This window comes from Hyla sarda, chromosome 2 (genome assembly GCF_029499605.1).
Source record: "Hyla sarda isolate aHylSar1 chromosome 2, aHylSar1.hap1, whole genome shotgun sequence".
Taxonomy (NCBI): domain Eukaryota; kingdom Metazoa; phylum Chordata; class Amphibia; order Anura; family Hylidae; genus Hyla; species Hyla sarda.
Window position 1 is genome coordinate 243,506,282 of NC_079190.1, and position 27,101 is coordinate 243,533,382.

The following is a 27,101-nucleotide window of genomic DNA, read 5'->3' on the forward strand; positions in this document are numbered from 1 at the left end:
GTGACCGCTCGATAACACGTGACTCCTCTACGTCACCGCTACCAGGTGCAGCACCATTCTAGACACGGCCGAGTACCGAGTGAGGAGCGAATAGACAGTTCCTGGCGACGTGGGACGCGGCTCATGTGAGTGCTCTGCCCCCTGTCTCCGTCCCCATGAGGTGCCCCCCTGTGCCCGCAGCCTCCATAGAGTGCTCCGCAGTGTCCGGCCTGTGCCCGGTTTAGCTGGCAGTGCGGAGTACGCGCCGTGTGTGTAGTTAGTGTTTGTGGAAGTAGTTGTGTTGGGAGTCTGTGAGCCTCATACACTGGGGGTGCCCCGGGAACTCACACCGCCGAGGGGGAGAGTTAGTGGGAGCTCCGTAGGTGGCAGCCATGCGTGTTAGTCACCGGGTGACTCTCCCCGCCACTCCTTGTCAGGGACACGGGCTGACAGGTGGTGACTTGTCTGGTGCCATTGGGTGTAGTGACTGAGCTCATCTTCTTCCCAGGCTAATAAAGTGCAGGGAGGGAGCCTATGACTTCTGCCTACACAAAATGTCACTAGACATCAATCCTGCAGGACCCTATGGTGCCTCAGATGGGGATAGTTCTAGTTGTGTCCTGTCCAGAAGACTATGTGACAGTCTCAATGATGCTGCACTGTCACCTGTCTACTTAGATGATGCTGCACTGTCACCTGTCTACTTAGTGCAGGAGAAATGGTACAATGCTGTTTTGGCAGCTGTCCTAGCTCTGTGACCATTCCTAGCCACCCTGCTTTATTTAAGCCCATGATCTCCAGTCTGTGGCTCTCCAACTGCTGCCACATTTGGGTTATCTGTAGATTAAACATGATCCTCTATCCACAGAATAAGTGACAACTAGCTGCTCAGTGGGGGGCTAACTGCTGGGACCCCTGCTGATGACAACAACAGAGGTCAAATGTCCCTCAATTGCATGGTCAGCCACCACTCTCTCAGCAATATTATGTAGTGCTGTAGAGCACTGTTTCCCAAGTAGGGTGCCTCCAGCTGTTGCAAAACTACAACTCCCAGCATGCCCAGACAGCCTTTGGCTGTCCGGGCATGCTAGGAGTTGTAGTTTTGCAACATCTGGAGGCACCCTGCTTGGGAGATACTGCTGTAAAGACTGAATGGAACAGTGGCCAAGCATGAATGCTGCAAGACCCCAGTTCTTGGGATTTGTGAAGTCCGGGCAGTATTTCTTAAAATCTTGATCTACTGCTTTAAAGGGGTTATCCAGGAAAAAACTTATATATATATATATATATATATATATATATATATATATATATCCAGAAATTAAACAGATTTGTAAATGATGTCAATTAAAAAATCTTAATCCTTTCAGTACTTGGGAGCTGCTGAAGTTGAGTTGTTCTTTTCTGTCTAAGTGCTCTCTGATGACGTGTCTCGGGAACCGCCCAGTTTAGAAGCAAATCCCCATAGCAAACCTATTCTACTCTGTGCAGTTCCTGAGACAAGCAGAGGTGTCAGCAGAGAGTACTGTTGCCAGACAGAAAACAACAACAACTCAACTTCAGCAGCTGATAATTATTGAAAGAATTAAGATTTTTTAATAGAAGTAATTTACAAATCTGTTTAACTTTCTGGAGCCAGTTGATATATAAAAAAAACTATTTTTTTCCTGGATAACCCCTTTAAACTACCAGCATTTGGCAGTTGGATTTTTTCAACAGTTGGAGAGCCACAGGTTGGAGACCACTGATCTAAGGGAAGAGATGTTGTGGTTACAGTGGGAATTTGCCAGGGTATTAAGGGTAGGTATTTGACGCTACACAGCGGGAAATACACTGCATTTTCTTCTATGACTAGGCACACAGGGCTACATGCAGCAGCCCTGTGTGTGCAGTGAGGTTTAGTGGCAGGCCAGGCGTCACAGTGATGTTGGCACGCTGACCCTGCCTCCAAACCTCACTGCACACAAAGGGCTGCCATGGGTAGACCGATCTGTCTGCTCATAGGAAAACATGCAGCGTATTTCCTGCTGTGCAAAGATTTCTGAAACAGAGTTTCAACTCTCCACACTGGAGCACCAGAGTACATTGTTCTAATATCTCAGGTGCTCTCGTAACCAGTAAATGGAGGGTGTGCCGTTTACCACTCTATGCAATGTGGAAAGTTGGAGTTCCGTTCTAGAGATTTTTTTTCTTTTCTTTCTAGGGCTGGAATACCCCTTTAATGATACTGGGGCCTTTCAGAAAGTCTGCATTTGTATGTCACCCTCTTCTTTTTCACCCTTTGTCTATTACCTAGCAAAAGATTCTGGGTCAGTGGTCTCCAGCTGTTCCCTAAATACATACCCAAGCATGCTGGGTGTTAGATTTACAACAGCTGGAGAGCCACAGCTTGGAGACCTCTTAGGTAGTGAGTTGAGTGGTGACTGTAAAGGTACTGTCCCCTGTAGTTCTCCAGTAGCACAGCAGAAAATATGCTGCGTATTCTCAGATGAGCATACACACAGGGCTATCCAACAGCTCTGTGTGTGCAGTGAGGTTTGGAGGCAAGGCCAACGTGACTGTGACGCAGGGCCCGCCTCTAAACCTCACTGCACACACAGGGCTGCCGACGGGTAGTCCTGTGTGTCAGTTTATAGGAGAATATGCAGCTGCACATCAGATTTTGCCCAGTGTGAAATGCGCTGTGTAAGCGCTTAATGGGACCGTACCCTTAGGGCATGTTCCATTGAGTCAGATTTGCTGCATGTGTTGCCTCAGTTTTTGTGGAGAGAAAATCTGCAGCAGAATACAGTAACTGCAAAGTGGGTGAGATTTGAAGAAATCTCTACAAATTCAGTTTACATTGTGGTATGGTTCTATATTTGCTGTGGAGTTCAATGGGGAAGTCAAAATCTGCAACAAAACCAATGTGTGATTTTTGCTGAATATGACCTACTAATCCACAGCAGAATCCACAAGTCCACTGTAAGAAAAACAACTTTTCTCTTCCAGTGGTTCTATGGTAACACTTCTCTACTTCTCTGCTCCTAGTTGGTCCTGTACACGTGGCCCCTGGCCTCCAAAAGTGACATATTGGTGCATATGACCACTGCAGCCAATTGCAGGCTGTGATGGTAACATGTGGCAGGTCATAGTTGGAGGCCAGGTGTACAGAGACCAGTAGAGGATCAGATAAGTGTTGCCATAAGACCACTGGGAGATGTAAGTGAAGTTTTTTCCTCTCTCCATATTTCCTTCTACTTGAGAGTTCTTTCTGTTATGCAGTCTGAAGAGCTGCTCCTACTCTGTGGGGTTCTGCACAACCTTCTATTCTAAAGCGGTGAGAGGGATAGGTGTCCAGTACATTACTGAAGAGGCACGTTTAGTGTCCCTTATGTTATAAAGTGACATTCATAAAGCGATAGGATACGTTTTTTCCAATGTAATGAGTAGTAATAATAGAAATTCCCCCGTATTGTTCTAGTTTGATCATTGTCTAACAACTGGCAGAACATAGAAGAATATCTAATAGTAGTACAGCGGGTCACTGATTGGAACATGGGTGGCTCCTGTGCATTCAGACCAGGGGCTCCCTTTTCCCCAGTATAAGTCCAACAATTGCAACAAAGAATGAAAGCACGACAAACGAGGATTGCATATATCCAGTTTCTTTATCCAAAAATTCTTCCACTGTTACACAAACAGAAATGAATGGATACAACAAAGGATAATCACCCAGTGATAAAGGAGCAGTAGTTCATCGATCAGGCACTTGTAGGATTCATCAGCCTGAGGCTTGAGAAAGGTAGATCGATCTCCTGAAACGTCGTCAGTCTAATGGTCGGCGCTAGAATCCACTGAGCAGCCCGACTTCCAACCCCTAAGAGATGCAACAGATCACTTCAAGGAACAGGAGACCTCTGTAAGGCTGATGAATCCTTAAAGTGCCTGATCGATGAGCTACTGCTGCTTTATCACTGGGGGATTATCCTTTGTTGAATTTTTGGATAAAAAAACTGGATATATGCAATCCTTGTTCTTCACGCTTTCATTCTTTGTTGCAATTGTAGAACATAGAAGAATCCAATTTTCCTCTAATCCAGTTTTCCTGTGATTTTGTTTTTCTCTTATGTATCACTAGCTTTCTTTTGTTTCCAAATATGCATAACATGCATTGCTGGATCTAATAAACTTGTGGCAGTGGTTTACAAACCTTTTCTGTTCACTACTGATGACTGTTAATCAGGATTTTTCCAAGGTATAACATATGCCTTTCTAACCATTGCAGCACACATACGGTAGTTAGGACCACCTCTCTGCCCCCATATAATAGATAGGCCTCACACTGGGCCCTCTGTATTATCAGGATTTCCTGTGGTATTTTTAACCCAGGTGAGAACTCCCGGTACTGGCATTTTTGCCCGGACTTCATACATATATGCCCTGTGTCTTAAAGTTGTTAATAATTCAAACACACACAACAACCTCCATACAAATTTGCATCCAAAAATTGCATGAAAATTCAGCTTTACAACAAAAACACAATTGTTGCTGATAAAAACTACAGAACATGGAGCAAAAAAAAAAAAAAAAAAAAATTGCCCTCATATTGCCTTGTGTACAGAAAGATAAAAATGTTATAGGGGTCATAATATGGCAATTTTAGGCAAACTTTTTTTTGAAAAGTTGAGTAGTAAAATAAAATTACTTGTGATCGTATTGACATACAGAATAAAGAGTAGTGTGTCATTTTTTACCATAAAGTGCACTGTGTAGAAACGAAACTTCTCAAAAGCTAAAATTTTTTATTTTTTTTTCAGTTTTGGCCCACAAATATTTGTCATAGATTGTGTGTTAAAATGAGAGATGTAATTACAAAGTACAATTGGCCCTGCATGAAGCAAGTCTCTTATGGTCCTGTAGATGGAAAATCAAGCAAGGAGGAAAAAAAAAAGGAAAATTGCTTCATCCCTAAAGGGAATCTGTCATCAGTGGCACCCGCACTAACTAATTGGAATGGCTGGTACTGCGGGGGACACTGATTACTATGACCCTACTATGTTCAGGCATTATTCCTCTAAATAAGGAACTTGGAGCAAAGGGGGAATTTTGAAGTCTTCCCCAGGCATGCTGACATCACTGCTGCTTGTTCAGCGCTCCGCCCAGCTCCTAAATATGCATAGCTGTCCCATGTCTGCTCGCTCTGTTCTAACTACTAAGCTGTAGGCAGGTAGACAAAACACAACACTGTGGACGCAGCTTACACAGAGTCTAGGATGGCCACGACTTTAAAGCTCTGTTTATTACTCTCTGTTTATTATATTACAATCGGGTATCAAAATATTTACCAACATTGCAATATTACATTTTTCCCCAAACCGTGCAGCCGTAGTGCGAATGTTCCCTTAAATTTTTGTGCCTCAGTATTTATTTTGTTGTATGCCCTCTGCTATAGCATTTTTGATCACACAAGATGTGGATGATGAAACGTACACAATCTGGTGATGTCCTTTACATTTTTAGGCAGCACAAGCTTATATGTGGTCACACTATAGTAAACCTCAATACAGTGATCCCTCAACATACGATGGTAATTCGTTCCAAACGACCCATCGTTTGTCGAATCCATCGTGTGTTGAGGGATCCGTGCAATGTAAAGTATAGGAAGCTGTACTCACCTGTCCCTGCCACTCCGGACCAGGTCCTCACCGCTCCCGATGCTGTCCAAGGGGCTCCCGATGCTGTCCCGCTGCTCCGGTGTCTTCTTCGGGATCCGCCGGCTTCTTCCGCATCTTCTGCATGGTCCGAGCCTCGCTTTCTGGTGACGTTATTACGCTGCTGCGCCGGTGCGGCGTGCGTAGTGACGTAATAACGACGCCAGAAACCGAGGCCCGGACCCTGGAGAAGATGCAGAAGACGCCAGAGGATCGCGAAGTGGACCCGGAGCAGCGGGAATAGGTAGGTGAACCTGCCCAGGATGCTTAAACTACTATCCGGCAGCAGCTTAAGCATTCTGCGCTGTCGGATAGCAGTTAATGCGATGGCCCCGACATATAAAAGAATCGTATGTCGATGCTGACATCGACATGCGATGGCCTCTGGGAGGCCATCGTATTTCGATTTTATCATATGTCGGGGCCATCGCATTTTTATTATTTTATACCTATTCTGCATGAAACATTCACTAATGAAACCCTGCAGGAAGAATAGAGTCACACCTTTTTAGATTTCAAATCTACCAAGTGTGAACCATGGAGGCTAACTAATTTCTTAAACTTTGTTTCTATAAATACAGGCTTCTGTTTAGATGAGTCTACCCATTTATAACAGGATTATAGCATTGAGTCTATCTTATTAATGTAATATCGAAAGCGAAAGAAATACGCAAAACAGCGCACACCCATAATATGCATGTATCAAAAAATCTTTTTATTAACACATATATGAAAAGACAGACAGTATAATTAAAAACACTTAAATTAAATATGGGTGTGCGCTGTTTTGCGTATTTCTTTTGCTTTGGATATTGTGCTATATTTGCTTATAGCTAGAGATGAGCGAACTTACAGTAAATTCGATTCGTCACAAACTTCTCGGCTCGGCAGTTGATGACTTATCCTGCGTAAATTAGTTCAGCCTTCAGGTGCTCCGGTGGGCTGGAAAAGTTGGATACATTCCTAGGACTGTATCCACCTTTTCCAGCCCATCGGAGCACCTGAAAGCTGAACTAATTTATGCAGGAAAAGTCATCAACTGCCGAGCCGAGAAGTTTGTGACGAATCAAATTTACTGTAAGTTCGCTCATCTCTACTTATAGCAGCACCCCTTATTTTTAAAAGATGGTGCTGAGCCCACTCACAACTTAGTGGTTTTATCTTATTAATGTAGCTGCATATTTTTGTCTTTTTTTTTTTTTATATAGGTTGAAAAGATGGTACATGAAGAAATCACTACTGGTCCTGGAAGGGTCATTTGAATAGTAGAGCCGTTTTCATCTAAGAAAAATAATAGTCCATCATATAGAATGGCAGCAGGCCTTCCACAAAGTGGGGGAGCTGCAGGACCATCCGGACCTTCTTCAGGAGCAGGCCAGTGGAATTCAGGGTCTCTGGCAGTAGCTGTTTGGGAATGGCAAGATGAACTTGGTAAATGGAGACCATACAGCAGTAAAGTCAGCAACTACATTGAACAATGTATGCAGTCTTACCAGCAACAGAAAAATACCCGTGCTCTTGGGAACAGCAATAGTATCGCACTTGGACAAGCTGATCCAAAGATGGCTCCATACATTATTGATATTGCAACCCTTGCACAGTTTCGCCAAGACACAGGTGAGAGTCCATGGTCTTATTTTTAATAAATATACAATAAGATTGAAGGCCTTCAATTTCTACTAATATGTATAACTTATTTGCATCTTTTCTTTATAGCACAGCCTGATTTTTATCTCTTTGAATCATGATGTATTTGGTTGGTTTAAAGGATGGTGTCTTGCTTAATAGAACATTTACATGATTGAAGGAAGACAAGCAAGAGTTCTCTCTTATTAAGAAGAGGAATCTACACACACATATCTGGCAATTCGACCCTGGAAACTGATGGTCAAACTGATCCCATTAATTTTAATGGGACAATTCAGATTATCACTGAACAGGACATTAAACTGGAGAATGCATCTTGCAGTTTTTACCTGTCTGGCCTGCAGACATATCTGGTGGCAGACTTAATAGAAGTTTGTGGCGCACCTGCGGGGAAGACAAGTACCACTGCATGTATTTTGCAGCGTCCTGCTTTTTCCTTGGCTACATACATAGAGGATAGATACGATAGGCAGATTAGATCACTGATCTTCAGTCATTGTAAAACGACTGCTCCCAGCATGCCCTGACAGCTGCAGACTATTACTGCATGCTGGAAGTTGTAGTTTTGCAACAGCTTCAGAGTAACAATTTGGAGATAACTTGATTGGTAGATGAATAGGTAGATAGCTTGTAAAGTTGGGGCTACACACTGAATTTTGCCGTAACAGCATGCACAGTGCTGCACCTAATGTAAATGGGGTTGCACTGCTTTGCTGTGTAAACTCATTTACATTAAGTGCGAATCAGCACAATGCACAATGTGATTCTGGTCGCAAAACCCCTGTTGCTGCCTAAGCCACCATGTAGCCACAGCCTTAACCCGTACAGGACCTAGGGCGTATGGATACGCCTTCTGTACCTGGGTCTTAAGGACTCAGGACGTACCTGTACGCCCGTGGGAATTTCGGTCCCCGACGTGCGGGGACCGGGTGATTGCTGATATCGATCAGCAGGCACCCTGTACAAATGCCACGGGGGGGTCTGAGACTGTAGAACTCCAGATGTTGCAAAACTACAACTCCCAGCATGCCCAGACAGCTGTTTGGGCAGGCTGGGATTTGCAGTTTTGCAACAGCTGGAGGTCTACAGTTTAGAGACCACTGCGCAGTGGTCTCTATCTGTGCGCGTCCAGATATTGCAAAACTGCAAATCCCAGCATGCCGAAACAGCTGTCTCGGCATGCTGTGAGTTGTAGTTGCGTACCTCTAGCTGTTGCATAACTACATCTCCCAGCATGCCCTTCGGCGATCATTACATGCTGGGAGTTGTAGTTTTGCAACAGCTGGAGGCACATTGGTTGGAAAGTACTGAGTTAGGTAACAGAACCTAACTGAAGGTTTTCCAACCAGTGTGCCTCCAGGTGTTGCAAAACTACAACTCCCAGCATGCAAGGTCTGTCAGTACATGCTGGGAGTTGTAGTTTTGAAACAGCTGGAGGTTTGTCCCCCATGTGAACGTACAGGGTACATTCACACGGGCAGGTTTACAGTAAGTTTCTTGCTTCAAGTATGAGCTGCAGCAAATTTTTCGTTGCATCGCAAATTTCTAGTGGGAAGCTCACTGTAAACCTCCGCCAGTGTGAATGTACCCTAAAAACACTACACTAACACATAATAAAGGGTAAAACACTACATAAACACCCCTTTACACTGTCCCTCCCCCAATAAAAATGAAAAACGTATTGTACAGCAGTGTTTCCAAAACGGAGCCTCCAGCTGTTGCAAAACAACAACTCCCAGCATTTCCGGACAGCCACTGATTGTCCAGGCATGCTGGGAGTTTAGCAACAGCTGGAGACACCCTGTTTGGGAATCACTGGCGTAGAATACCCCTATGTCCACCCCTATGCAATCCCTAATTTAGTCCTCAAATGCGCATGGCGCTCTCTCACTTCGGAGCCCTGTCGTATTTCAAGAAAACAGTAAAGGGCCACATATGGGGTATTTCCGTACTCGGGAGAAATTGCGTTACAAATTTTGGGGGGCTTTTTCTCCTCTTACCCCTTATGAAAAGGAAAAGTTGGGGGCTACACCAGCCTGTTAGTGTAAAAAAATAAAAAATTTTACACTGACATGCGGGTGTTGCCCCATACTTTTTATTTTCACAAGTGTTAAAAGGAAAAAAAGACCCCGAAAATTTGTAACGCAATTTCTCCTGAGTATGGAAATACCCCAGATGTGGACGTAAAATGCTCTGCGGGCTCACAACAAGGCTCAGGAGTTAGAGTGCACTATGTACATTTGAAGCCTAAATTGGTGGTTTGCACAGGGGTGGCTGATTTTACAGCGGTTCTGCCATAAACGCAAAAAAATTAATACCCACAGTGAGCATTTACCCCCCACAGGTGTCTGACAGATTTTTGGAACAGTGGTTCGTGAAAATGAAAAATGTAATTTTTCATTTGCACAGCCCACTGTTCCAAAGATCTGTCAAACGGCAGTGGGATGTAAATACTCACTGCACCCATTTTTTAATTCTGTGAGGGGTGTAGTTTCCAAAATGGGGTCACATGTGGGGTTGTCCACTGTTCTGGCACCACGGGGGGCTTTGTAAACGCACATGGCCCCTCACTTTTATTCCAACCAAATTCTGTCTTCAAAAGATCAATGGCGCTCCTTCTCTTCTGAGAATTGTAGTGCGCCAGCAGAGCACTTGACATCCACTTATTGGGTATTTCCATACTCAGAAGAAATGGGGTTACAAATTTTGGGGGTCATTTTCTCCTATTACCCCTTGTAAAAATGTAAAGTTTGGGGGGAAAACCAGCATTTTAGTGAATTTTTTTTTTTTTTTCATTTACACATCCGACTTTAGCAAAAAGTCGTCAAACACCTGTGAGGTGTTAAGGCTCACTGTACCCCTTGTTGTGTTCCTTGAGGGTAGGGATCGACCGATATCGGTTTTTTAGGGCCGATACTGATAATGGGTGGAGGTTAGGGCCGGTAGCCGATAACTTATACCGATATTCCGGTATAAGTTATCGGCTATTTATCCCCCCTCGCTGCAGAGCATTGATTTAAAGTGGGTGCTTTAAATCAATGCACTGCGGTGGCTTTTGCGGTGCCATAGGCCGCCACCACCACCACCCGCTTCTCCCCCCCCCCTACCTGTCAGGGTGGTCCGGGCCATCCATCCTCCCTTCCTGTAGTGTCCGGCGGCATTCCGGGTGGAGGGTGAACCGGTCCGGGCTGTCCTTCTTCTCCGGGGGTCCTCTTCTCCACTCCGGGCAGGCTCCGGCCTAGTACGCTGCAGTGACGCCCGTGTGCAGCGACGCACCTGACGTAGCGGCGTCTATGCAGCGTACTAGGAGTGGAGAAGGACAGCCCGGACCGGTTCACCCTCCACCCGGAATGCCGCCGGACACTACAGGATGGATGGGCCGGACCACCCCCATTTTTTTTTATTGACTCGGAGGGTGGGGGAGGGGCCCGACCGGTATAGCGGTATGGGCAAAAATCCATACCGGTATACCGCCCAGCACTACGGGGGGGCGGTCGCGGTGCGGGGCGGCGGATCGGGGTGGCGGTGCGGGGCATTATCTGCTTATCGGCAAGGTAATTGCCGATACCGATAATGCCCAAAATCGTGATTATCGGCCGATAATATCGGCCATACTGATAATCGGTCGATCCCTACTTGAGGGGTATAGTTTCCAAAATAGTATGCCATGTGGTTTTTTTTTTTTTTTTTTGTGCTGTTCTGGCACCATAGGGGCTTCCTAAATGCGACATGCCCCCCAAAAACCATTTCAGCAAAATTCGCTTTTCAAAAGCCAAATGTGACTTCTTCTCTTCTGAGCATTGTATTGCGCCAGCAGAGCACTTGACATCCACACTTGGGGTATTTCCATACTCACAAGAGATGGGGGGTTACAAATTTTGGGGCGCATTTTGTCCTATTATCCCTTGTAAAAATAAAAAATTTGGGGGAAAACAAGCATTTTAGTGGAAAAAAATAAATAAATCATTTACACATCCAACTTTAACAAAAAGTCGTGGAACACCTGTGGGGTGTTAAGGCTCACTGGACCCCTTGTTACGTGCCTTGAAGGGTGTAGTTTCCATGTGGGATGCCATGTGTTTTTCTTTTTTTTTTCTTTTTTTGCTGTTCCTGCACCATAGGGGCTTCCTAAATGCGACATGCCCCACAAAAACCATTTCAGAAAAACTCACTCTCCAAAATCCCATTGTCGCTCCTTCCCTTCTGAGCCCTCTACTGCGCCCACCGAACACTTGACATATACATATGAGGTATTTTCTTACTCAAAAGAAATTGGGTTACACATTTTAGGAAGATTTCTCTCCTTTTACCCCTTGTAAAAATTCAAAAACTGGGTCTACAAGAACATGTGAATGTAAAAAAGGAAGATTTTGAATTTACTCCTTCAATTTGCTGCTATTCCTGTGAAACACCTAAAGGGTTAACAAACCTTTTGAATGTAATTTTGAATACTTTGAGGGGTGCAGTTTTTATAATGGGGTCATTTGTGGGGTATTTCTAATATGAAGGCCCTTCAAATCCACTTCAAAACAGAACTGGTCCCTGAAAAATTTTGAACATTTTGTGTAAAATTGGAAAATTGCTGCTGAACTTTGAAGCCCTCTGATGTCTTCCAAAAGTAAAAACATGTCAACTTTATGATCGAAACATAAAGTAGACCTATTGTATATGTGAATCAATATATAATTTATTTGGAATATTCATTTTCATTATAAGCAGAGAGCTTCAAAGTGAAAAAATGCTAAATTTTCAATTTTTTCATCAAACTTTGGAATTTTTCACCAAGAAATGATGCAAGTATCGACAAAATTTTACCACTAACATAAAGTAGAATATGCCACGAAAAAACATTCTCGGAATCGGAATGAAAGGTAAAAGCATCCCAGAGTTAGGTGGGGTACTCCGGTGCTTACACATCTTATCCCCTATCCAAAGGATAGGGGATAAGATGTCTCATCGCGGGAGTCCCACAGCTGGGGACGCCCGTGATCATGCACGCGGCACCCTGTTTGTAATCATTCCCCGGAGCGTGTTCGCTCCTGGTCTGATTACGGTCGACCGCCGGGTCAGCGGCGTGTGACTTCACGCCCCCGTGTGACGTCACACTCCGCCCCTCAATGCAAGCCTACGGGAGGGGGCGTGATAAACTACTGATTACATTTGGTCCATTTCCGGCATGTACAGTCTTGGCTGTAAATGTTGGCACCCCGGAATTTTTTTTTAGAAAATGAAGTATTTCTCACAGAAAAGGATTTCAGTAGGACTGCAGCTTACGATTATTTTAATAATTGTTTAGTTGAGTTATTTTATCAATTAATCGGAAAAAATGGCAAAATTCCAAGAAAAGGGTTCGGCTGATTCTACTTGAAAAATCATGTACAATGGCCATATTAAAAGTTTCTAGCATGTGATGTGACCAAACAGCAGCAAATTTTTTTTTTTAATATTTTTTACGTTTATGCCGTTTGCCGTACAGGATCATTATTAATGATCCTTTAGAGAAACCAGTGTAAATTTGATATTGTCGCATGGGTAACTCTCTGAACTATGTTAATGATTCAATAATATTTTAATAGTTCAGACAGTTAGCCATGCAGCAGTATCAAATATGGTATGGTATATTATATAGCAGTAGGAAAAGGAGCTAATTTTTATTGGGGGAGCAGTTAATTAAATTTTTTTTATTTTTTACTTTTTTTTATTTTTTTTTTTTATATAGCACTACATGGGGGAATGGGCAGACTGCAGAGCATTGCACCCGACCCATGTCTGTAGTACAGACTCTGTGTATAGCAGTGTATATGTACTACAAACACACCGCTATACCCATGGGGGTATGTGCAGAGCATTGCATCCCAGTGTCTGTACTGCAGACACAAGGGTGCAATGCTTCGCACATACCCCCATGGGTAAAGCGGTGTGCACTGTACTACAGACACAAGGGTGCAATGGTCTGCATATACTGCTATACACATATGTAGAGCATTGCACCCTTGTGTCTGTAGTTCAGACTAGGGTGCAATGCTCTGCACATACCTCCCTGGTGTGTGTACATTCCTATACAGGTGGGGGTATGTGCAGGCAGCAGAGTATTGCACTCTAAGGTCTGTAGAAGACACTAGGGTGCAATGCTCTGTCTGCGCTGCTCATACCCCCCATGTGTATAGCAGTACAGAGCAGACTGCAGACACACATGGACGGAGGTCCTGGGAGGATCACCGGTCGCCAGGGCCGCAGCACAGTAAGTGTGTGCTGTATTGGAACCTCAACCTACCATACAGGGGCCCTGGAGGCGGCAGCAGGTGACGGCGGCAGAAAATGGAGGGTCGCTGATCTTCATGGGCTTATTGGGGGAAATACAGGTAAAATGGCCGCGGGGAGGAGACAGTTAGGAGGAGCAGCCGCCTCCTAACTGGTAACACTGATCGGAGGGTGGAGCTGAGAGTCTCAGCCTGAGACTGTCACTGAGGCTGCTGCGGAATTTTCGGGACTCACACCTGACTGCCCGCAGCAGCCTCCTGACCGCGGACAACAAATCGGGCGATTATCCGTTATCGGATTTTATCGATTAATCTTTGCAGCTCTAGATTGCAGTAACATATGTTTTGCTATACACGTTTATTCCCTTTTATGTGTGTTGGAACTAAGCCAAAAAGGAGGAAAAAAAAGCAAATTGGACAAACTCCAAAAATGGTCTGGACAAAATTATTGGCACCCTTTCAAAATTGTAGAAGAATAAGATTTTAAAGCATGTGATGCTCCTTTAAACTCACCTGGGGCAAGTAAAAGGTATGGGCAATATCAAAATCCCACCTGAAAGCAGATAAAAAGAAGAGCAGTTCACTTAGTATTTGCATTGTGTGTCTGTGTGTGCCACACTAAGCATGTACAACAGAAAGAGGAGAAGAGAACTGTCTGAGGACTTGAGAACCAAAATTGTGGAAAAATATCAACAATCTCAAGGTTACAAGTCCATCTCCAAAGATCTAGATTTGCCTTTGTCCACAGTGCGCAACATTATCAAGACGTTTGCAACCCATGGCAATGTATCTAATTTTCCTGGGCGTAGACCGAAGAGAAAAATTTATGAAAGGTGTCAACACAGGATAGTCCGGATGGTGGACAAGCAGCCCCAAACAAGTTCCAAAGGTTCAGGGAACATCAGCTGCTGCTGCAAGCCGGACGTGGGGGACTGCTTCTATGCTGCAGATCCATTACGTGCGTCCCTACCCTTAAGGTGCAAAATACCTATTGTGACACAAACAATAAAGTTGGATGTATAATTATTCAAAACAGCTGAGGCTTATACAATTTAGGGTGCATTTACCTCTACTTTTAAATCTCTAGCAGCCAATCTAGCAGGGAAATTTTGAAACTGCCTGCTGCTATACCCAATTCATTTCAAAGAGCCGTCCAGAGTCCACTAATGACTCCAGTCGGCTCATTTTTCCAACTGTATCAGGCTTTGATCCGGACTGAAAACTGTGGTCTACTGATATTTTCATTTACAGTTCAAAAGTTAGATACGGTCAGAAAAAGAAACAACTGAAGGCACTAGCTGACTGGTTGGCTCAACTAAATGAATAGGATACGGCAGAAGGTGGGTTTGAAATTGTCCCACCGGATCTGGCTGTCGGAGAGTGAAAACTGGATGTAAATGCACGCTTATATGGGAACACAGCAAAAGTTAGTGCCTAGAACAAAGCTGGAACAAACTGCGGTACAGTCTGCTTGGAGTGCAACGTGTGACGCGTGCATTTTTATAATCAGGATATTGTAGTTTTTGTGTATTTTATTTAAATTTTTCTGCCTTAGATTTTCACTGGCAGTTTGCTAGTTGTTATGTAAAAATTCTGATCTATAGAATAGTGGGGGAGGGGGCATTCCTGGAATCATTGCTTAAATGCCCTTTCTCCCTTCTCACAGCTTTAGACTATTCCACATCGCTGCAGATTGTTACAATGAGCCATTGATGGGCACAAGTGAGATTTACTGAGACACTACATAAAGCACCCAGTCACATGTATAGTGGGTTATTAACAGACACCAGCATATTGTAGCTCCGTTCATTGCTGTATCGTGGCAAATACTACGGCGACTCCAGGCCACATAAAGTGATAAGCAGTAGAAAAAAAGCAAGTATTACACCAGGGGTCGGGAAAAGTTTTTTTTTTTTTTTTTTTTCTGGCAAGGGCCATTTGGATATTTTTTTTCTAAATTATTTGCGAGCTGTACAGAAATATCAGCTTGGTCAAACATTACATTAGCTCACCCTAATGTGATGACTGGAACAGCTTTTCTTTGGTGAGCAGTGTGATGTAAGCAGAAACTTATGATGTTGCTACTTGCAGCTGCTTTTCCAGGTTTGTGTTGGTTAGTCTAGAACAGGGGTTTTCAACCCATGGTACGTGCACCCCTAAGGGTATGCCACAGGTTGTGCGGGGGTATTGCAATGTGCTGCCGCGGCGACTGCGGCATCCATTTCCCGCTCTGCACAAATACTGGCCATGCATTGGCCAGTATTTGTGCAGAGCGGGAAATGGTCGCTGCGGCAGCTCACTATATTGTACCACGCATCTCCTGCCGTGGCTACTCTACGTGAGCTGAGTGGCTGCCGGGCCTGATGTAACGTCCCTGACGTTGCGCACTGGTGCCGCACAGCGCAGGAGGATGTCACTATGGCCCCGCCGAACGGGATATAGACAGAGAGACGCAAAGGCCTGGTAAAACAAAGGGTAACGCTGCAGTATGAGAGGGATGGAGGATTGTATGTATATATATATTGTCCCAGGGGGATTGGGGGGGGGGGGGGGGGGGATAATGGCACAAGGGCATTAAGATGGAGGGATAATGGCACAAGGGGATTAAGATGGAGGGGGGGGTAGTGATTATCCCCTCCGTCCATCTTAATCCTTATTCCCCCCTCCCTCTGATCCCTTTGTGCCATTATTCCCCCCACCCCTTCGTCTCAATCCCCTTGTGCTATTATTCCCCCCTCCCTCTGATCCCCTTTTGCCATATCAGATAATAATGGCACAAGGGGATTAATATGGAGGAGGGGGTGATGATTATTCCCCCCTCCATCTTAATCCCCTTGTGCCATAATTCCCCTCTCCCTCTTATCCCCTTTTGCCATATCGGATAAAAATGGCACAATGGGATTAAGATGAAAGGGGGGGGGGAATGATTATCCCCTCCCCCCATCTTAATCCCCTTGTGCTATTATTCCCCCCTCCCTCTTATCCCCTTGTCTATTAAGATGGAGGGGTGAGTAATGGCACAAGAGGATGAAGAGGGAGGGGGGGGGGGATATTGGCACAAGGGGATGAAGAGGGAGGGGGAAAATGATGACTTATTTTGTCCGTGGGTACCCCTCGGGATGCCCGCAGACATACTTTCACCCTTTGGGGGTACAGTCGCGAAAAAAGGTTGAGAACCACTGGTCTAGAATACAGTGCAATGATAAGTTTTGAAAAGAACTGCTCACAGCCGGGAGTTGTTCCAGACGCATGTTTCTGTGCATCTCTCCTCTAAGTGAAATTCATCATTGCTGTTGTAGCATTTATAGAACTCAAGCAGTGGAAGGACCTGACAGAATGAATAAAGTCCGCGCATCAGATGTTCCCCACCCTGTGTTTCACAGTATAGCCCTTTTTCTCTTCCTCCATTTGCAACCTTCATTTTGTGTTATGTACTGTTCCCCTTCCTGCTCCTGTATGTATGCAGGATGATCAAGTGGCACAGATTTGGAAATTTAACCAGTAAACTCTGTATTTTGGACTGGTAATTGTAAAATATGAATGTTTTAGGGTGGAGTCACACATAGTATATATGCTTCTTATTTCACAATGCGCAAAATCTGCTGTGCAGCGGGAAATACGTATTCTCCTATGAGCAGACACACAGGGGCTACCCGAGGCCCTCCATTCCTTGGTGCAGGTTATGCAGGAGTTGCCTGAATACCAACAGCTGTGGAACAAGTTGCTTTATGTTAATAGATTCTAGATGCTGACCTGCTTTGTAGACATGTAGACCTTCCGTTTTGGTTTTGCGTCATGATTCTAACAATTACTGTAAATTTCCTTCAGACTAAATGATCTGAACTGTGGGGATTTCCAGCGAGGCAATGAAGTACTTTGAATTCTGTATATGTATAAGCAGGGTGTAGATAATCATTCAGTAGAGAAGGGTTAGCAAGTGCATTTTACATGACCTATTTTCTGTTTTACTAAAAAAGTAGCAAATGGTGGAAACTCCACTGTCACTTCATTTTTGCCTAGGTGTTTTACTGTAAAAGCAGGTTTGCATGTAACAGCAGCTCCAATATTAAATAAAAACTTTAAAGGGGTTATCCAGCAGCAGGGGTTGTTCTTTACACCGTTGCCCATTTCATATGATATAAAAAAAAAAAATCTTTACTTGCCTCTAGCGTTTCTGCCTTCATGTGTCCCGCTCCAGTTCCTCCAAGCCCAAGTGTCACGACTTCTGTCAGGAAGAGGATCGCAGCTGGAGTTCGAAGTTGACAACATAAATTGCTGAATGGGCAAAGGTTATAAAGGAAGTGCAACCATCTGCCAAAAATTAGTATGAAAAAGATAAATAATTTAATTTCACATATTAAATCAGAAAGACGGAGTGGAGGCAAACACCCTTCTGCCTACTACACTCACCCCTGTGGGGGGGATAGAAAGGAGCAAGAATAAGCTCAACGGCTCAGAGTAGTAACCAGAGGTAATCAAACACAAAAAAAAGACCATAGTATTAATGATTAATGCAAAATATATACATTCAAAATCAAATAACTATTGGTATCCAAATATGCAAAGAACCACAGATCTGTAACACAAGTCAGTACAAATGACATTAATTGTAACACAAAAATCTTTTGTATATGTATTTATAAATTGCTTTATTTTTTTCACTAGTGATTTTTGTGTTACAATTATGTTGTATTGAATTGTACAGATCAGTGGTTCTTTGCGTAGTGTAGTAGGCACAAGACTGTTTGCCTCCACTCCGTTTTTCTGATTTAATTGATTCTAAATGTTTAGTGTCCTTAATGTGCAATAAAATTGTTTATCATTTCCATACTAATTTGGATGTTGTGCAATAATTTGACTGCCAGATTGTCTTTTTCATAGGGGTTCGGAGTGGGACACCAGAGGCACAATGGGAAGTTTTTTTTTTTTTTTTTTTTTTTATATCGTGTGCAGTGGCTAACCCCCTCCCAACCCGCTGGATAAACCCTTTTATCAAAACCAGAGTTTCCTTTTCTCACTATTCGGCATTCCTTTAATAGATTTTTGCAATGGAAGATATTGCTAGAACATTATTTTCCTGTTGAGTTCCAGTTATTGCCACCAATGGCACACATGCTACCATTTATTTCACCCGAAGGGCTGCTGAAGCAAATGCTTGTTTTGTGAATGGTGTTCTCTCCCGAATTCCACATAAATGTGCATTCAAATCGTCTGCGCACATTTATTTCAGTCTCACAGAAACAAATATATGCTATGTTGAAATCCAGTATATCTGGGCCTTTAGGATAGATTAAAGTTAGATGCCTAAACATGGGCAGCTTTTATACACTGTGTATTACTGTACTACTGTTGAGAGTAGCTGGAATCCATGTACAGAGCAGCAGTTGGAGTTAGATGAGCAATGAGAAATGTATCCTAATGCTACATTAACCTATTTAACCCCTTAAGGACTCAGCCCAATTTTATTTTTACGTTTTCGTTTTTTTTCCTCCTCGACTTCAAAAAATCATAACTCTTTTGTATTTTCATCCATAGACTAGTTTGAGGGCTTGTTTTTTGTGCGACCAGTTGTCCGTTGTAATGCCATCACTCACTTAACCATAAAATGTATGGCGCAACCAAAAAAATACTATTTGTGTGGGGAAATTTAAAAGAAAACCGCAATTTTGCTAATTTTGGAAGGTTTCTTTTTCACACCGTACAATTTACGTTAAAAATGACAGGTTCTTTATTCTTTGCGTCAATACGATTAAAATGATCCCATCATAACATACTTTTCTATTACTGTTGCGCTTAAAAAAAAAAAAATCGCAAATTTTTTAACCAAATTTGTATGTTTAAAATCCTCCGATTTTAACCCCTTAAGGAGCAGGCCATTTTACACCTTAAGGACCAGAGCATTTTTTGCAATTCTGACCACTGTCACTTTAAACATTAATAACTCTGGAATGCTTTTAGTTATCATTCTGATTCCGAGATTGTTTTTTCGTGACATATTTTACTTTAACATAGTGGTAAATTTTCGTGGTAACTTGCATCCTTTCTTGGTGAAAAATCCCAAAATTTTATGAAAAAAATGAAAATGTTGCATTTTTCTAACTTTGAAGCTCTCTGCTTGTAAGGAAAATGGATATTCCAAATAATTTTTTTTGGTTCACATATACAATATGTCTATTTATGAGTTTTTACTTTTGGAAGACACCAGAGGGTTTCAAATTTGAGCAGCAATTTTGACATTTTTCACAAAATTTTCAAACTCAATATTTTTCAGTGACCTGTTCAGTTTTGAAGTGGATTTGAAGGGTCATATTAGAAATACCCCACAAATTACCCCATTATAAAAACTGCACCCCACAAAGTATTCAAAATGACATTCAGTAAGTGTTTTAACCCTTTAGGTGTTTCACAGGAATAGCAGCAAAGTGAAGGAGAAAATTCAAAATCTTCATTTTTTACACTCTCATGTTCTTGTAGACCCAATTTTTGAATTTTTACAAGGGGTAAAAAGGAGAAAATTTTTACTTGTATTTGAAACCCAATTTCTCTCGAGTAAGCACATACCTCATATGTCTATGTAAAGTGTTCGGCAGGCGCAGTAGAGGGCTCAGAAGGGAAGGAGCGACAAATGGTTTTTGGGGGGCATGTCACCTTTAGGAAGTCCCTATGGTGCCAGAACAGCAAAAAAAAAAAAACACATGGCATACCATTTTGGGAGCTAGACCCCTCGGGGAACGTAACAAGGGGTAATGTGAACCTTAATACCCCACAGGCGTTTCACGACTTTTGCATATGTAAAAAAAAAAAAATTATATTTTTTACCTAAAATGCTTGGTTTCCCAAAAATTTTACATTTTTAAAAAGGGTAATAGCAGAAAATACCCCCCCAAAATTTGAATCCCAATTTCTCCCGATTCAGAAAACACCCCATATGGGGGTGAAAAGTGCTCTGCTGGCGCACTACAGGTCTCAAGAGAAGGAGTGACATTTGGCTTTTTGATAGCAAATTTTGCTCTTTGGGGATGTCGCATTTAGGAAGCCCCTATGGTGCCAGAACAGCAAAAAAAAAAAAAAAAAAAACACATGGCATACCATTTTGAAAACTACACCCCTCGGGGAACGTAACAAGGGGTAATTTGAACCTTAATACCCCACAGGTATTGCATATGTAAAAAAAATTTTTTTTTTATTTTTTACCTAAAATGCTTGGTTTCCCAAAAATGTTACATTTTTAGAAAGGGTAATAGCAGAAAATACCCCCCAAAGTTTGTAACACAATTTCTCCCGAGTACGGCGATACCCCATATGTGACCCTAAACTGTTGCCTTGAAATACATCAGGGCTCCAAAGCGAAAGAGCGCCATGCACATTTGATGCCTGAATTAGGGATTTGCATAGGGGTGGACATAGGGTATTTTACGCCAGTGATTCCCAAACAGGGTGCCTCCAGCTGTTGTAAACAGCTGGAGGCTCCGTTTTGGAAACAGTGGCGTACCAGACGTTTTTCTTTTTTATTGGGGAGGGGAGGGGGGCTGTGTAGGGGTATGTGTATATGTAGTGTTTTTTACTTTTTATTTTATTTTGTGTTAGTGTAATGTAGTGTTTTTAGGGTACAGTCGCACGGGCGGGGATTCACAGTAGTTTCTCGCTGGCAGTTTGAGCTGCGGCAGAAAATTTGCCGCAGCTCAAACTTGCAGTCGGATACTTACTGTAAACCTCCGCCCATGTGAGTGTACCCTGTACGTTCACATTGGGGGGGGGGGGGGGGGGGGGGGCATCCAGCTGTTGCAAACACACTGGTTTGCTACTTAACTCAGTGTTTCACAACCAGTGTGCCTTCAGCTGTTGCAAAACTACAACTCTCAGCAATCACCGACAGCCAACGGGCATGCTGGGAGTTGTAGTTATGCAAACAGCAGATGCACCACTACAACTCCCAGCATGCACTTTAGCTGATTGTGCAAGCTGGGAGTTGTAGTTTTTCCATAGAAAAAATGTGCCTCCAGCTGTTGCAAAACTACAACTCCCAGCATGTACGGTCTATCAGTGCATGCTGGGAGTTGTAGTTTTGCAACAGCTGGAGGCACCCTGGTTGTGAAACACCGAGTTTGGTAACAAACTCAGTGTTTTGCAACCAGTGTGCCTTAAGCTGTTGCAAAAGCTACAACCCCTAGCGGAAGGGCATGCTGGGACTTGTAGTTATGCAACAGCTGGAGGCATACTACTTTGGCTGGGGATTGTAGTTATGCAACAGCTGGAGACACACTGGTTTGCTACTTAACTCAGTGTTTCACAACCAGTGTGCCTTCAGCTGTTGCAAAACTACAACTCTCAGCAATCACCGACAGCCAACGGGCATGCTGGGAGTTGTAGTTATGCAAACAGCAGATGCACCACTACAACTCCCAGCATGCACTTTAGCTGATTGTGCAAGCTGGGAGTTGTAGTTTTTCCATAGAAAAAATGTGCCTCCAGCTGTTGCAAAACTACAACTCCCAGCATGCCCATAAGGGAATGCTTGGAGTTGTGGTGGTCTACCTCCTGCTGTTGCATAACTACAGCTCCCAGCATGCCCTTTTTTCATGCTGGGAGCTGTTGCTAAGCAACAGCAGGAGGCTGTCACTCAGCTCCAACTGCTGATCCACGCCGCCACAGCAGGTTAGTCCTTCGCCGCCACCGCTCCTGGGACACCGCAACAGGGACGCCGGGGATCGGGGTCCCCAGCTCCCTGGGTCCTCTTCACGCACCTGCTCACGTCCTCCAAAGAGGGGCGGAGCGGGTTGCTGGAGTGACACCCGCAGCAGGTGCCCTGATTGAGCGATTGTGAGGTGGCACCAGTGCAACCTCATCCCTGCTGGCTATGGCTGTTCGGGGCCTTCAGAGACGGCCCCGATCAGCCAGTAATACCGGGTCACTGGAGACCCGATTGACCCGGAATTCACCGCAGATCGCTGGGCTGAATTGTTCAGCGATCTGCGGCCATCATCATGACCCCCTGGACGATATGCCGCAATGCCTGCTGATCGATATCAGCAGGTATCGGGCACCGGCTCACCTCCGGCTAGCGGCGGGGGGCCAGGAATGAACAGGACGTACTCATACGTCCTCGGTCCTTAAGGACTCGGAAACGGGGGCGTATGAGTACGTCCGTTGTCCTTAAGGGGTTAAAGACCTATAACTTTTTCATTTTTCCGTATAAGCGGAGGTATGAGGGCTCATTTTTTGCGCCATGATCTGCACTTTTTATTGATACCATATTTGCAGCTTATATAAAACTTTTAATCCATTTTTAATTTTAATTTTTTTTTATAAAATGTTATTAAAAAGGAGCTATTTTGGACTTTTTTTTTATTTATTTTTTTATTTTTTTACATTCACGCCGTTCACCTTACGATATCATTAACATTTTATTTTAATAGTTGAGATATTTACGCATGCGACGAAACCAAATATGTATATAAAATAATTTTTTAACACTTTTTGGGGGTCAAATAGGGAAAATGGGACAATTTGTTTTTATTGGGGGAGGGGGTTTTTCACTTTTTTTTTACTTTTATTTTTACACTTTAATAGTCCCCACAGGGGACTATTTATAACAATAATTTGATTGCTAATACTTTTCAGTGCTATGTATAGGACATAGGACTGATCAGGGTTATTGGTCATCTTCTGCTCTGGTCTGCGGGAAGGCAGATCAGAGCAGAAGATGCCGGGAAGGCGGAGGGGACCTCTGGCTGCCGTGCTGGATGATCGGATCGCCGAGGCAGCGCTGCGGGCGATCCGATCATCCATTTTAGTGACCGCGATGCTGCAGATGCCGTGATCTGTATTGATCACGGCATCTGAGGGGTTACCGGCGGGTCCCTGGCTGCGATCAGCAGCCGAGACCTGCCGCGCATGAACCGGGCATCCCTCCGATGCTGGCGGATATGCTTAGGATGTAAATGTACGTCCTGGTGTGTTAAGTACCAGCTCGCCAGGACGAACATTTACGTCCTGCGTCGTTAAGGGGTTAAACAAATTGACTTGTATATATGTTCTGGACAGGGCTATCCTTGTGGCTATGGCAGAGAGCCCAGCTGGCCTAAGCTGTTTTCATTATGTTTGATAACTAGGTGAGGGAGCTACTTAAGAAATCATTGGATAAACTGCTGTAACATAATCACTGGGGTTTCCAAGCTCATAAGGCAGCCAGATAGGCCGAATGGGTATTGGTGTCCTCAGGGGTGTGAAAATTAAAAAAGAAATACTACTTGTCCAAGGGACTAAAATGGAGCACAATCTACTTGTCCCACATGACAATCCACTTGTCCTGGTACATAAAATAATTCCAACCAAAAATAGTATGTAAATAAGGTCTTTATTAATGGATACTTAATAGGCAGACCAGTATGTCATCCCATTAGGTGGATAGGGCCCCTAATAAGCAAGTCCACCCCACTAAGTAGGTAGTCTCCCCTTCAGGAAGGTATGTCCCTATATCAGGTAAGTCCGTCTCCTCATCAGGTAGGTAGGGCTCCCCTAGTAAGTAAATAATGCCCCAGATAGATATGTCCCCCTCCCCCCCCCAAGTAGGCAGACAGAGCCCCAGATAGATATGTCCCCCATTAGGTAGAGCTCCCCCATATGTAAACAGGTACGCAGATGCATCTGACCCCCCCCCCCCCCCCCAAGCAAGTAAGGCTCTCCAGTAGGTAGAAAGGCCCCCAGATAGATATGTTCCCCATCAGGTAGGGCTCCCCAATAGGTACACAGGCCCTCATACAGATATGACCCCCATCACGTAGGGCTCCCCAGTAGGTAGACAGGCCCCCAGATAGATATGACACTCTTCACTGATGGGAGTTATATCTATCTGGGGGCCTGTCTACCTACTGGGGAGCCCTACCTGATGATTTGGTAGGGCTTCCCAGTAGGTAGAAAGGTCCCTATATAGGTATGACCCCTGGCAGGTAGGGCTCCCATCTAAACAATTATACCACCTAAGTCAGTGTTCTTCAACCAGGGTGCCTCCAGCTTTTGCAAAACTACAACTCCCAGAATGCCCGGACAGCCAAAGGCTGTCTGAGCATGCTGGGAGTTGTAGTTTTGCTAAAGCAGGAGACACCATGGTTGGGATGCACTGCCCTAGTTAGATAGATGAGAACCTAGTGGTAGGCAGGTCCTCCCTTATGTAGTAAGTAGCCACATTTGAGTAAGTAACTCACTGCTACTTACATCTCCCTGTTCCCTGCAGGGACTTCCTGGCAGAGATGCGCGTGGTGAATGACGTCATCCAAAGCGCTGCGCAGAACGTCAGGGTCCTGTGCGATGACGTCACTAACTGCACACACCTCCGCTAGGAAGGCTCACTATAGGCTGCATCATGCAGCTCCGGTCTATAGCAGTTTAGTGACGGGGCAAGACAGTCTTACCCCGTCATGTGAATTCTTCTGGCATTTAGCGCTGCTTGCCCGATGCAGGGCTAAATGCCTGAAGAATTCACTTGCCTAGCACACAGAACTGGATGTCCCGGGCATCAAGCAATACAATGCCCACATCCCTGTGTCCTTTTACACAAGCAAATTGACTGCAGGTCAAAGTTGCCTATACAACCTGAGGGTTTTGTATGAACCATCCATGTGCTGCTTACAAATGATCGTTTTTGCTGTTTTTATGCTTCCATTAAGGATGCACTATTTTCTTTGATCGATGGGCATCTTTGCCTGATCTATGCCCAATGTAATCATTGCTCATTGTAAATGGCCCTTAAATAACATACAGATGTACATTTAATGCCACTAAGCTGCGGAATATTGTCATGTATTAATACAGGCATGGACTTGTAGGGTGGGGACCTAAAATTGCCTGTTTATACAGGATTGGCACCACCTAATATTGTTCAGTTTTGGGCATTGGTTTCTAAAAAGGATGTCTTGCAGCTGGAAAAGGTACAAAGGCATGCAACTAAACTAATAGGGAGAAGGAACATCAATTGTGAGAAAAGATTGAAAGAATTTCATTTTGTTTAGTCTTGAGGTTTTTAAGAGGGGATATGATTGATTTATTTAACGGGGGTTATCCACCATAAGGTGATTTTAGTACGTACCTGGCAGACAGTAATGGACATGCTTAGGAAGGATCTGCGCTTGTCTTGGGGCTAAATGGCTATGTTGTGAGATTACCATAACACTGTGGCTAGCTTTTTGTGAACTGGTATTTCCTGTTTGACTTTTTTCCTTTTTTGACTACAAATCCCACAATTCCATTTTCCTCCCTCCCACACATCAGCCACCCCACCCATTAAAACAAAAGACCTGTGGTTTTCAATCGGGGTGCCTCCAGCTGTTGTATTAGTTGCAGATTGATCCCTCCACCCATTGAAGCAGACAGGCTCCCTGTCATCAGCTGACTAGTGATGTCAGGTCTCGGCCGCATTGCAACCTGGGAAAAATCCGAGACAACAGTTATTTTGTATGCTGGTGAAAATCACAAAAGAATTGTGAGAAAACCATCACACACAGGTACAGACACTATATTATGAACTACACTAACTTTACAGCCCCTGTAGCATAGTCAAATAAAAAAAAAATCCTGAAATACCCCTTTAAGTAAATAAATGGACCCTACAAAAAATATATACGAACTGTGAATTTATGGAGCAGTCTAACTCAGGAACTGGTCACAGCAGGAACAGTTGAGTGCTTTAAAACAGGGTTAGATACATTCTAACAAAGTAACATTAATGCATATGTAGAAGTATACAATCATATCCCCCCCTCCTCCATCCACCCATCCTTTAAAAAAAATTTTTTTTTTATACACTTACTAAAGGTGCGTTCACACCACGATTCATTAATACATTCACCAATACATTCACCGAAACCAGCTGGGGGATGTGAAAACCGGTCGTCCCCGTACCCCGAAAATGAGCCAACCGGAGTCAATATCTGATTCTGGTTTTCTCATTCAAATGAATGAGATGCGGGCCGGGTCCGGCTGGGGTAAGGGGGCGGCTGGTTTTCACATCTCCCAGCCGGAACCGGTGACCGTATTAACGAATCGTGGTGTGAATGCACCCTTATGTTAGTGTTTATGGAGAGTATCAGAACTGGAGACACTGGAAACAAGGTAATGATTCTGAGAGCAGACGTTTCCTGAATTATTTTTTTTCCTGCCAGTGAAGTGGATATAAAGTACAAAGAGGAATTTGTGTCAGTGTCATCATCTCAGATGCGGATGGGTGTGCAGTACCTGCTTTTGTTATTCCTTGACATTATTATCATTTCTTGGAATCACTTAGCAAGGCGTTGTTCATTTCTTCACTGTAAAGGAAATATTACATATGTATGCGTCTGAATTGCATTCCTGGTGTATTGGGAAGAAAGGGGTTTACAATTATTTTCATCTATAAGTTAACATTTAGAAAGAGCACTTTCTTTCTTACCCCATCTTTTAAATGATGGCATGTTCTATTTATTTATTCAAGGATTAAAAAAATAAATAAATAAATAAATATATATATATATATATATATATATATATA

General features: G+C 43.7%; 1 protein-coding gene across 3 annotated transcripts in view; it reads left to right on the plus strand.

Moving 5' to 3' along the window:
- The window catches only part of DTX2 (deltex E3 ubiquitin ligase 2), a 93,189-nt gene continuing 66,088 nt past the window's right edge, over positions 1-27,101 (plus strand). For 2 of the 3 annotated variants that reach the window (XM_056556790.1, XM_056556792.1), the window contains exons 1-2: positions 1-125; positions 6,881-7,289. In XM_056556790.1, coding sequence (XP_056412765.1) covers positions 6,983-7,289 — 307 coding nt within the window. In that variant the 5' untranslated portion in view covers positions 1-125; positions 6,881-6,982. Of the gene's footprint in view, positions 126-1,699; positions 1,780-6,880; positions 7,290-27,101 lie in introns of those variants that run through there. The other variant, XM_056556791.1, reaches the window with a different exon arrangement.